Genomic DNA, 13,435 nt, shown 5'->3' with positions numbered 1-13,435 from the left:
AATCAGTTTAAAAAAACAAATCCCTTCTTTTTTATGACTATTCATATTGTCTTAAATATATTCTATTTCCCGTTGTTAAAATTGTATTATTTTCACACTACTTGAGTAAATTTGATTATTAATAATTTTTGTGCCAAACAATTGAACTCATTTAATTTTTTTTTCCTGATCTGTCTTGATAAAGCAGTTGTTCTTATTTGTATAGAGCTTAAGATGTGAAGAACTTCATCTTCATGCAGAAAATTTGTCTAGGCGTGTCTGGGAGCTGCTGATGCTTCTTCCAACATGTCCTAACATGTTGATGGCATTCCAGAATATCTCAGATGAACAGGTGAGCCTACAAAATCATTTTACTCTCCTTGAGGATGTTACTAGTTATGTTTCTGCTGACAGTAGCTCACTTTCTGGATCATACCTCAGCAAATCTAAGTATAATTTTTGCCTGTTTAATAGAAAAAGTGTATCATTTTATTTGTTTAGTGAGGTTGAGTGGCATAGTAAATAGAAGGTAAGAATGCTTTCTGAAATTGTCTCTAGAAAATAGGGATTTGTCTTCATATCAGTGGTTATTTTTTTTTTCTTTAAGAAATTACTGTATGTTTCCAATATTGCTTTTTGACAACAAAAAGTAATGTGTAGGGGGCTGGGGATGTGGCTCAAGTGGTAGTGCGCTCACCTAGCATGCGTGGGGCACTAGGTTCGATTCCCAGCACCACATAAAAATAAAATATATTTTTTAAAAAAAAGTAATGTGTAGGGAAAATACACTAGAGTGAAATGAATGCATCAGTGCTTGTTTTGAATGCTTACACGTCAACTGACCAATATGTGTTTAATAATCTTCCGATGGGGCATACCTTCACATATTATTGTATGTTGAATATATTGGTAAATATTTTTTAAATTTATAATTATAATTATAAATTTAAATTTATACCTTTATTTTATTTATTCATTTTTATGTGGTGCTAATGACTGAGCCCAGTGCCTCACTTCTGCTACGCATGTGCTCTACTACTGAAATGCAACCCCAGCCTAAAGATTATTTTTAAAACCTTTGTAATATTGGTTTTCTTTTGTAGATTTCTAGTAGAACTCCTGTGAAATGATTAAAATAACAAATGTGCTAATGTTATGTTACCAGTTATTGATGATTTGGGCACTTTGGTGTGATTTACATGATCTACCATGTGATCTATCATGGTCTTTATGTCTCTTAATTTTTATGTAAAAATGTTGGGCTCTAGAAAATGATGAATTATGACCCAGAGTAACTGTAATGATAATTTCAAAGATACATTTCTTAGTGTGAATAACATTATTTCACATTGATCCTAGAAAATAACAATGGCTTTCAAATTAATAATTTCCCATGCTGGTGTTTGTATTTTATTGGTTTTATTTGAACAAAATTTAATGAATAATTGGTGTTTTAAAGTATGTTGTTAGTACCAGTTATTTAATTGGTCTTTATGTATTTGAATATGTTTCAAAGTATATGTAATATTAGTATTTTTATATAATGTCTTTCTGTAGTTTTTCGTTTTGGATACCCATTACTACAATTGACTTGAAACCTCTGTTTTTTCTTTTTTAAATTTAAGAGTAATGATGGACTTAATTGGAAAGAACTCCTCAAAATTAAGAGTGCCCATAAGCTTTTATATGCTCTGGAAATTATTGAAGCACTGGGAAAACCTAACAGAAGAATAAGGAGAGAATCAACGGTAATTACAATTCCAGTATCATCATTAAATGCCTGTATTTTCATTGGAGCAAAATGCTTGAATGTGTTATCTTTTCATTCTAGAAAACATTTTCTACCGATACCTTCCCTTATTTTAATTTTTCTTTTCCTACAGGGAAGTTACAGTGACCTTTATCCAGATTCAGATGATTCAAGTGAGGATCAAGTGGAAAATAGTAAAAATTCCTGGAGTTGCAAGGTTTGATCATATGTTTTGTGATATATTGATAATAAAAATTTACATTTTCACAAAATTAGGGTCTATAAATTTTTATTTTTAAAATTAATTTATTATTTAAAATAAAGCATAGTTTAAATTTATAATAATGTCAGTTGAGATTGACACTCCTATTTTTAGCTCTAATACCCCCCACCCCATTGAAATTCTGTGTTAAGACATCCTGGTGCCTGGGATTAAGTTGTTTATGGCCTCACTATGTTGCTGAGGCTAGCTTTGAACTTGTGATCCTCCTCCCCCTCAGCTTCCTGAGTTGGTAGATTTACAGGTGTGCATCACCATGCCAGACACAAAAATATTTTTTAAAAAATTATTGAAAATAAATTTATTTTATATAGAATTTATTTTGTATTTAAATGAAAGTAATTTTCTAAATGAAAAACATAATATTTGCCAAATATTATTGGTGGATCAACAAGTAGGTTACCTTTACGATATATATATGGTTTTCTCTTATCATTATCCTCACAATTGCTTATAGTTTGTTGCTGCTGGAGGCCTTCAACAGTTACTAGAAATTTTTAATTCTGGAATTTTGGAGCCTAAAGAACAGGAATCATGGACTGTGGTAAGTGAAAAATTTAGTGTTTTAACTAATTTAAGTAGTTAATCTCATTTGAAACACTTCCATTTCCATTAGCAAAGGGTAACTTTTATACATACTTCATTGTAATTAAAGAAAGCATGGCATGTAGTAAATTTTAAAATATAGATTTTAATAATCTATGAGATACAATTTCTTTGTATCAGTTGTGTTAAAAATTCTTCCGGGGTAAAATTACTCTGAATTATGACAGGTTTATAATCTTTTTTCTTTTAGATTGTTTAAGTTATATATTAGTACTTAATATGGATTTATGTAGACAAAAGTTTTGTTACTTTTTCACATTGTTTTACATCTTTTTTTCATTCTATTTTGTTTTGACATTTCTTCTTCTTCTTTTTCTTCTTCTTTTTATTAAAATTTTTTACTTGTTGATGGACCTTTATTTTATTTATTTGTATGTGGTGCTGAGAATCGAACCCAGTGCCTCACACATGGTAGGCAAGTGCGCTACCACTGAGCCACAACCCCAGCCCGACATTTCTTCTTTTATAGCAGTAATATTCAAAAGAATTTTGGTATGCTGGGGAATAGATACAGAAGTTGAGAGAAGCCTTTGAAATTTTCGTAACACTTGGACATTGCTGCAATATTTTTTACAATATTCAACAAAAGTATCAGTCTTCATAACAGAAAAATGGTACTTTATCACTACTAATTTGAGCCAGGCATGGTGGTGAACCTCTCTAATCCCAATAGTTTGGGAGGCTGAAGCATAAGGAAGTTTGAGGTAAACCTGAATAACTTAGTGAGATCCTATCTCAAAAAAAATTAAAAGGGTTTGGGATATAACTTAGTGGTAGAATGATTTGGGCTTAATCCCTTGTACTATATAAAGAAACAAACAAAAAACAACCATAAAACCCAACTTCATATTGATATCTAAAATGATGCAGATGTGCTGGGGATAAAGCTCAATGGTATAGCACTTACCTAGAGAGTTGGAGAGAGGTTCCACCCCAAACACTGTAAAATAAAGAAGACTGCACAGTCTAATCTTGAGTTAAATGTAAAGTGGATTAGTATCCTCATACATTCCATTCAAGTATTAATTTATTAGTACTTGATTTATAGATTTACCTTGGAACATATGATTTATAAAGTAATGATTTCATTTCAGATATTACTAGGCCCACGATGAGAGAAAATATATTTGGAGAGCATTGTTATCTACCAAGCTTTTGTTAATCTTGCCACTATTTTCAACTTTTCTTTTATATATTTTGCTTCAGGTATTTTCCTTTTGAAAATATCCACATCTATAGCAATTAATTACTATAGTGCTATGCTTAATATTTGAAATTTGTTTTTGTTGCATTTTATTGGTAGTAATTTTTTTGTTGTCCCATGAATATCTGAGAATGAGGAGGTGGATTTTTGTTCTTTGAAACTGTAGAACAATTACACTAAAATTATTAATGAGTAATGATTCATCGATAGGAATTTAGTTTATAAGCTCTTTTATGTTCTTAGTAAAATTTACATGAAAAACCTTTGTTAATAGTTTCTCTGTTTTCTTTGAAATTGAATACTTTTATGAAGCTTCAATAAAGAACATTTTACTTACCTCTGTGACACATGTTACCCTTACAATGCTTAAATGCCTGAGTTACAAAGCATGCTTGAATTACCAACTGGTGTTAGGTCAACTGTTTTCTCCTATTTATAATACATCTCTCTTAGTATTATGGTATACTTGTAAATTTAAGGTCATTCTTTTTACTTTATCAACTCATTTCCCTTTTAAAATGAAATTAGTTGAGTTATCCTTATTAAAAAAATTTTTCTTCTTACTCTCCCCTCCCCCTCCCTTCTTCCCTTCCTCCCTTCTTTCCTTCCATTCTTCCTTTGCTGGGGCTGAAATATAGGACCTTGTACTTGCTAGGCAAGCATGCTACCACTAACCTATATTCCCAACCCCAAACTTTTTTAGAGATATAATTCACATATAATAAAATTTGACTTTTAAAAATGTACAGTTCCATGGCTATTAGTATAGTCACAAAGTTATACAACCGTAACCATAGTCTCATTCCAGAACAATTTTCTCACCTGATAAAGATATCCCATACCAATTGGCAGTAGTTTCTATGTTCCCCCAAACACTTTAGCCCTAGACACCCACTTAGCTAATTTACTCTCTATCTCCATAGATTTGCCTATTTAGGAACTTTTATAATTGAAACTATACAGAGGGTGGTTTTCTATGACTGGCTTATATTACTTAGTGAAGTGTTTTCCAGGTTTATCCTTAAAAGCATGTATATATAATTCTTCCTTTATAGGAATATAACAGAGTTTTACCAATTGAAAGGCATTTGGGTGGATCCACCTTTTGGCTCTTGTGAACATTTGTGTTCCTCAACGCTTTTAAGTTCTTCTGAGCATATTTGTAGGTGTGGTATACCTTGCCAATGCTTGTTAGGTGTCTTTTGTGATAGCTTGCCTAGTGGGTGGTAAATTGTATCTCATTGTGCTTTTTTTTAATTTGCATTTTTCTAAAGTTAATGATATTAATCATGTTTTACTGGTTTTATTGGTCAATAAGAGCAAAGAAGCACACATGCGAGTATGTGTATATGTGTTTATGTATTTTCTCAGGTGAAATATCTTTTCAGTCATAGCTGAGTCCAGGGAGGATGAGATTTATCAGTTGTTGAACCTTGTGATGTTTCCATTTCATATTCATTCCTGTTTTTTGGTTTTTTTTTTTTTGTTGTTGTTATTATTGTTTTTGTTTTTTTGTTTTGTTTTTTGATACCAGGGATTAAACCCTGGGCACTTAACCACTGAGCCACATTCCCAGTTCTTTTTATCTTCTTTTAATTTTGAGACAGGGTCTCACCAAGTTGTTTAGGATATTGCTAAATTGCTGAGGCTTGCCTGGAATATGAGATTTTCCTGTTTTAGCCTCCAAGCTGCTGGGATTATAGGTGTGCTCCACCATATCCAGTCACTGGTGGTTTTTAATTGGGTTATTTTTATTACTGATTTGTAAGAGTTTATTAGATTGGATACTAATTCTTTATCAGATTTGATTTACATATATTTTATGCCAGTAAATAGATTATTTTTTTCCTCTTCTCTTGCCCTGTGATATACAAAAGTTTCTAATTTTAATGAAGTAAATATCTTTTTTTTTCCCTTTCCTTGTGCTTTTGGTATTGCAAGAAAGCACTAGCTAATCTGAGATCACAAAAATTGATAACTGCTTTCTTCTGAGTTTACTAGTTACAGCTCTCACGTTTAGGTTGTTGGTTTATTTTAAATGAATTATAAGAAATATGAGGTTACAGTATACTTTTCATGCACTAAATAATGCATTCCTCTTAAGATAGAGCTCCATTTTTGAAAAAAGTCTGCCCTTGTGTCATTCCAGCAAAACAAGATAAAAAACATTTTTATTTTTTCAGAAGTTTCATCCTGCTCTTTGGAATAAATTTCTCCTCCTCTCCCAACCAACCAGCACTGGGCAACGATTAATTTGCTTTGTGTTACTCTAAATTAGGTTTTAATTTTATAGAATTTCATATGATTGGAACAATATTATATATACTATTTTTTTTCCTTAACATGTATTTTGAGATTGAATGTATATTGGTAGTCTTAGTATTTTATTGCTGAGTAATACATTTTTTGTATAAATATAAAAAAGGTGTTATTCATCTGTTAATGGACATTGAGTTGTTTCCAGTTTGGGGCTACTATTAATAAAACTGTTATAAACATTTGTGTATAAGTCTTTGTTTTATATGTTTTTGTTTTTGGTAAATGCCAGATATGAAATTACTGAGTAATTTACTGGTAACTGAAATTACTGGTAGTAACTATAATATACTTCACAGGAAGCTGCCAAACTCTTTCCAAAGCATTTATATCATTTAGAATATGAGAATTTTATTTGTTTCACATCTTTACTCTAAGATGGTGTGGTGTAGCCCAGTGGTAGAGCATTCAAGAGGCCCTGGGTTTGATCTCTCAACACTGCCAGAAAAAGAAAAAATATTTCTTAAGTCATTCTTCTGCTTCTGAATATATGGTATCATTTCATGGTGGTTTATCCTCTTCTGATTATTATTAATAATCTTTGCCAGTGCTTATTGATTATGTGTCTGTCTTTTTTAGTGAATTATTTGTTCTTTTGTGGTTTTGGTTTGTTTATTTTGCCTCAATATAGAGCTTTTACATGTGCATCCCCCACCACAGCCTACCTGTTTTACCAGTTTGGACCAGTCTTTTCTCAGATGTATGTGTGGGGAATGTTTACAGTCTATGACTTGCTCTTTCCTTGTATTGACAATGTTCTTTTAGGAGAAAAGTATTTATTTTTAACAAAATTTCCATTAAGTGTAAAAGGTCCCAAAGATGTTTCTCCTGTCTTATAGTTTATTTAATTATTTTGCTTTACGATGCATTTTGAGCCTTTGTGTGCATATATAAAGTAAGGTTGATGTGTCTGGTTTTTTTCCATATGATAATGCAATTTTTCTAGTATCATTTGTTGAAAAGACTTTTTTTCCTTCTCTCAGTTATCTTGATACCTGTCTCCAAATTTAGTACTGTTATTGAGGGAAGAATGCTGTTTACTGAAATATGGATATAAGAGTATTGGAATCAGGAGAACAGGAGGCTAAAGATTTTTTTAGTGTAAGGTCTGAAGCTCTCATCTTGTATAAAGTGATATTTTAATTTTTTAAAAGAAACTTGAGTTAAGATCTTGAACTCATATGTAAATTTTATTTTTCATACCAAATTCTTAATATTTCACTAAAGAGATACTTCATTTTATTTATGTATTTATTTAGTACTGTGATGCTTTACCATTGAGCTACATTCATCCACCTGCCAACCCCTACTAAAACAGGGTCTGGCTGAGTAGTTTAGGGCCTTGCCAAGTTACTGAGGTTGACCTCAAACTAGCAATCCTTCTGCTTTAACCTCCCAAGTCACTGCGATTACAGGCATTTGCCACTGTGCCTGGCTTTTTTTTTAAACTATAGAAAGTACAAGATTTTCATTTGAATTGTTTTCTTGAGTTATTGAGAATTTTTTTTTTGGTTTCAAAATATTAAGAATATATGTCTCTTATGGGAAAGTGCAAAATATTTTGTCTCAAAATATTGATAAGTAAATTATATCTTTGTATTTAAAAATCTTTTTTAAAATTGTATTACATTCTATGATGTGTATCTTCCCAAAAGTCCTGTAGGTGCCTATTTTATATATTTTTATGATAATTTCATGAAAGAAATGAATGTGTCATTTCCACTTCTTTAAATATACTCTGTGTATATTTTCTTTTTCTTTGTTTCTTTTGTTGTTGTTGTTTATTTATTTTTTATTTTTCTGTGGTGCTGGGGATTGAACCCAGTGCCTCACACATGCTAGGTAAGCACTCTACCACTGAGCCACAGCCCCAGACCCCAATTTTGTGTGTGTGTGTGTGTGTGTGAGAGTGTGTGTGTGTGTGTGTGTGTATATGCGCGCGAGCGCGCGTGCTGGGGATTGAACCCAGGGCCTGGTGCATGAGAGGCAAGCACTCTACCAACTGAGTTATACCCCAGCCCTTGTTTTCATTTTTGTATGATTAGATTGTTACCATAATATTTGAGCAGCAAGATTGTACATTAAGTACTAGCTATACTTATTTTTATTCCCTGATCTTTTAAAAATTTCAAAATTTTATTCTGACCATGTTATATTAATGACAATAGGGGAATAACTTTTTTTTTTTTTTCTCATCCACAGTGGCAGCTAGATTGCCTTGCTTGTTTGCTGAAGTTAATATGCCAGTTTGCAGTAGATACCTCTGATTTGGATTTAGCTTATCATGATGTCTTTGCCTGGTCTGGTATAGCAGAAAGCCATCGGAAAAGAACGTGGCCTGGTAAATCAAGGAAGGCTGCTGGTGATCATGCCAAGGGCCTTCATATACCACGATTGACAGAGGTAAAGTAGAGAACTTAACAGTAAACTGTAGTTTTAAATCTAACACGTTCTGAGGGACCATGTGTGTTTTTGTTTTTCACAAAGCAAAGAAATACACATTCAGCTAAGAAATGTTAGCTAAGGTGATACCATGGTTTTAAAGTGGTAGTGATGATGAAGTAATAATTCTTTTCAGTTCATTTTCCAAAATGAAAGCATGATGTGCTGTCTTAATGTTATCTATCTGTAGAGTTGTATTCATTATTTGAACATTATTATATTCAGTAATTTACATACCAAGTATATCAGGCTCCATTCAGGAAAACAGAAACCATATTAGGTATTTTGGCATTAGAAATTTAAAAGCAGAAGATGATTTTATAGGTCCATGTTGGAGTGTGAAAAGAAAAAAGGGAGTGGTGAGGAACCCATTCACCATCCCTAAAAATTGAGATAAAATGTGTTCGGGTTATGAAAGAATTAGAAGCTTATAGAAAGGATCACGTTTAACTGGGGTTTTAGCCTCTAAGAGAGTGGGGGTCTCAGCAGTAGCTGGATTCTCAGAGGAAACTGAATTAAAGCTGATTATAGGAGTGCCTAAAAAATCTGTAGCCTAAAATCAGCTGCCTCTTCTAGATAAAATACTTTTGGAACAATGCTGACAGGAGGGGGGCGAAAAAAAGGAAGCATTCTGTCTAGTTTCCTGGGTTGGCAGAACCTGAAAGGAAGCCAAGTGACAAAGGAAGAGTTTGGGTTCTGATGTACTACCCCTAGGACTGTAAATTAAATTATGTAAATATGTTACTATTGTAGAGAAGGTATATTAGAGGTGAATTTTAAGTAGAGAGAAAATAGTTTAATAATCAGCATATATAGCAGTTCTTTTTGACTGTTGATACTGCTCATCTAATCAGATTTTCACACTTCCAGCATCTCTATTAATGAACTGGGAAGTGGGGAGAATTTAAGATTAGTTTTCAGTAATATCTTTCTCATTCGGTCCCTTTTGATATTAGTAGCTCACTTCCTACCTTTCTAAGAAACATAAGAGTAATGAATTGTTACAGATAGATGAATATTTTGGTGAACATAAGATTTGGAAACTACTGGTATAAATGGAAACATGGAGCATATTTCTCTTTTGCAATATTAGGGATTAAATAGGAAAAGTGATCTCTGCCAGTATTATAGATCATTTATATCAAATAAAATTAAACATTGGAAGTGCAATGTAAACTAATACATCTCACAGTGTTGTATGTTGGAACTATTACTTAATAGTAACTTTTCATTGTTATAATTTTCGGCAATGTGTTTTCCAAGGACAAACTTTTCAGATTATAATATAAATGTTTAAATTGATTATGATCCTTTCCAACAATCAACTCACTTAATTTCCTCTTTTGGGTACCAGGGATTTGAACACAGGGATACTTGACCACAAAGCCACATTCACAGCTCTTTTTATTTTTTAGACAGGCTCTCACTAAATTACTGAGGTTGGTCTCAAATTTGCAATTCTCCTGCCTCAGCCTCCGGAGTCACTGGAATTATAGGCATGTGCCACTGCGCCCAGCTCCTCACTTAATTGCAATGTTTGTTGATCTGTTTTTGTAATTTCCCTTTGAGATTTGAATAATATAAATGTATGTAACTCTAGATTAATATGTACACATGGATGGGGTTTTTCATTGCTTTGTTTTTAAAATATATGCATCTGGGTGCTTGCTTGAAATCAATCAGAATATTCAACTGAACCTTTTCTAAGTGAAGTGATTATCATTAATATCTTTATATATTGCTTTACAGAGGTTTTTTCCTATACATATACCAGTATTCTTTTTATAGTTTAGAAAAGATGCATAATATGTATTCTTTGTATTAACTTATTTGCTAAAATAATTATAGCTTAGTATGTATATAAAAACTCTTTAGAGGTAAAATTTCTTTCTTGTATTAATTCTGAAGACTAACTCATCTAATTTTTTTTTATTGGTTGTTCAAAATATTACAAAGCTCTTGACATATCACATTTCATATATTAGATTCAAGTGGATTATGAACTCCCATTTTTACCCCAAATACAGATTGCAGAATCACATCGGTTACACATCCACATTTTTACATAATGCCCTATTAGTAACTGTTGTATTCTGCTACCTTTCCTATCCTCTACTATCCTCCCTCCCCTCCCCTCCCCTCCCCTCCCCTCTCCTCCCCTCCCATCTTCTCTCTCTACCCCATCTACTGTAATTCATTTCCCTCCTTGTTTATTTTCCCCTTCCCCTCACAACCTCTTATATGTAATTTTGTATAACATTGAGGGTCTCCCTCCATTTCCATGCAATTTCCCTTTTCTCTCCCTTTCCCTCCCACCTCATGTCTCTGTTTAATGTTAATCTTTTCTTCCTGCTCTTCCTCCCTGCTCTGATCTTAGTTGCTCTCATTATATCAAAGAAGACATTTGGTATTTGTTTTTTAGGGATTGGCTAGCTTCACTAAGCATAATCTGCTCTAGTGCCATCCATTTCCCTGTAAATTCCATGATTTTGTCATTTTTTAGTGCTGCGTAATACTCCATGGTGTATAAATGTAACTCATCTAATTTTGATGTACCATAGGTAGTAAGGAAGAACACTTAATTCATTTAACAATGTACTGCCATACTTCCAAATGGTTTCCTTACTGTCCTTTTAGAAAGTTGCTTTCACATCTCAGACTAAGCCAGTTATGGTGGTGCACACCTGTGATGCCAGTGACTAGGGAGGCTGAGACAGGAGGATGGAAATTTCAAGGCCAGCCTGGGTATTTAGCAAAACCCTGTCTCAACATTAAAATATAAAAAGAACTGGGGATGTAGAGCACCCATGGATTCAATCCCTAGTACTGGGGAATGGGTTGGATGGGGGGACAAAAATCAGAAAACCTCAGACTATGTCCCAGCCGTTTTTGATTTGGCTTTGTACTTGTGATCCTGCTTTCTCATCCTCTCAAATCCCTGACAGATCATAGGATTGTGCCACTATGTCTGGTTGTGGAAACTTTCTTGGTTTTCCCAGAGATGGGATTTGAACCCAGGAGTACTTGACCACAAAGCCACATCCACAGCTATTTTTATTTTCCTTTTGGCTGATTTAGCACATTGCATTTACTGTTGTTTTAGTGCTCTCTGCAGTTGAGTACACCACTGAACTAAAACGGTTCCCAGAATAAGTTCTGACCTGCAGAAAAGATTTAGTACTTCTTTGTTAAATTAGTGAATTAGTTTTTCCCAATAAACATGTAAATAACTAGAACTTAGAAATTAACTATCAGGATTATGTGCTTTGAAAATTAACTAAGTAAATGTTGACCCTCAGGATTTTGAATCTATCCATAATATGTTATATTGCTTTTTAAAAATATTTACTTCAGGATGGTTGAGGAATCTGGCACTGCTTGAATTTCTCTATATATTTTCTTGTACATAAACTTTAAAAAAAATACTTTAATTTTTACTTAAACTGTCCTCTGTCATTGCTGCAAAACCCACTAACGTTTGAACTATATAGTATTTTTTTTCTTTTTACCCTGTTGTGTGATATTGGAAGATCTATGGATTAAATGTAAAGAATATTTTTGCCTCCTACTTCTAAATTTTCAATATGTTCGTTTGTAGTTACTGCTCATAAGTGTGGTTACAAAATTCTGGTTTTCTAACATTTGATATTTTTATGGTAGTTTCAAATAATTTTCTGGATATTTTTTGTATTGCTATAGATAAATATCGAAGTAATTTGGAATCTTGAGTTATGAATATGTTTTTTGTTTGACCGTATTTAAAAATTGATCTGAAATGTTTTTGTTTTGAAGGTATTTCTTGTTCTTGTCCAAGGAACCAGTTTGATTCAGCGACTCATGTCTGTTGCTTATACATATGACAATCTGGCACCTAGGTACGCATTTTTCATAAGTTTTATATGTATGCATTTGTATTAAGAATATAATGTTTATACTTCCATTTCAGAAAATTTAAAAGTAAAGGAAAATTGTTAGGGCTTTTTAATGAACTGTGATACTTTTCACCTAGATTGGCATAGGTTGTCTAGTTTTTGCCAGCAGTTATCATTTATTCATAAATAGATACTTTCTGTTTATGTTTGCATATTTTTCTGAATTTTTTGAAAGTAAGTTGCAGACATCATGACTAAGTTTATGTAAAAACACTTTGTTTTTCTCCTAAGATTGAAACTATTTTCCCTGTTTTAGTTGTCATATTTCTTTTTCTTTTTCTAATATTTATTTTTTAGTTATAGGTGGACATTTATCTTTATTTTTATGTGGTGCTGAGGATCGAACCCAGTGCCTCATGTGTGCTAGGCGAGCTCTCTACCTCTGAGCCACAATCCCAGCCCCATAGTTGTCATATTTCTTCCTTTTCATTTAATCAGATACTTTCTTAACCTTTCTTTCATGAAGAATGCAGGCTTTTATTTTGTGTGTGTGTGTGGGGGGGTGTACTAGGTTTTGAACCCAGCTTCCACCTGTGTTTTTTTTTTTTTTTTTTTTCTTTTTTTAATTTTGAGACAGTCTTACCAACTTGTAAGGGCCTCGCTAAATTGCTGAAGCTGGCTTTGAACTTGGATCCTCCTGCCTTAACCTCTGGAGCTGCTGGGATCACAGATACCAGGCCTGGCCCAGATATTTTTTTTAATAGAGCATTTTCAGTCTGGGTTTTCTTGATTATTTCTCATGATCACACACTTATAACAGAAACCCTTTAAGTAATATTGTATCTTTCCCAGTTCATCCTGATGTTTATATTTTTCTCATTATTGATGATAGTAATGCTGATCACTTAATCTGGTTTCCTTATGTTACTCTACTGTAATGTTTGACTTTTTTTCTTTTGTTAAAAATCAGTCTGTGGGAAAACATT

At 32.8% G+C, this 13,435-nt stretch overlaps 1 protein-coding gene across 3 annotated transcripts in view; it reads left to right on the top strand.

Moving 5' to 3' along the window:
- Usp34 (ubiquitin specific peptidase 34) overlaps positions 1 to 13,435 on the top strand; it is a 224,002-nt gene that overhangs the window by 130,217 nt on the left and 80,350 nt on the right. For all 3 annotated transcript variants that reach the window (XM_076832908.2, XM_076832907.2, XM_076832909.2), the window contains 6 exons: positions 206 to 331; positions 1,605 to 1,727; positions 1,863 to 1,946; positions 2,467 to 2,553; positions 8,338 to 8,538; positions 12,370 to 12,452. In XM_076832908.2, the coding sequence (XP_076689023.2) occupies positions 206 to 331; positions 1,605 to 1,727; positions 1,863 to 1,946; positions 2,467 to 2,553; positions 8,338 to 8,538; positions 12,370 to 12,452 (704 nt within the window). The remainder of the gene's footprint in view (positions 1 to 205; positions 332 to 1,604; positions 1,728 to 1,862; positions 1,947 to 2,466; positions 2,554 to 8,337; positions 8,539 to 12,369; positions 12,453 to 13,435) is intronic.

The sequence above is a fragment of the Callospermophilus lateralis genome, chromosome 14 (assembly GCF_048772815.1).
Source record: "Callospermophilus lateralis isolate mCalLat2 chromosome 14, mCalLat2.hap1, whole genome shotgun sequence".
Lineage (NCBI taxonomy): Eukaryota > Metazoa > Chordata > Mammalia > Rodentia > Sciuridae > Callospermophilus > Callospermophilus lateralis.
This window is presented reverse-complemented; position numbering and strand designations above follow the sequence as displayed.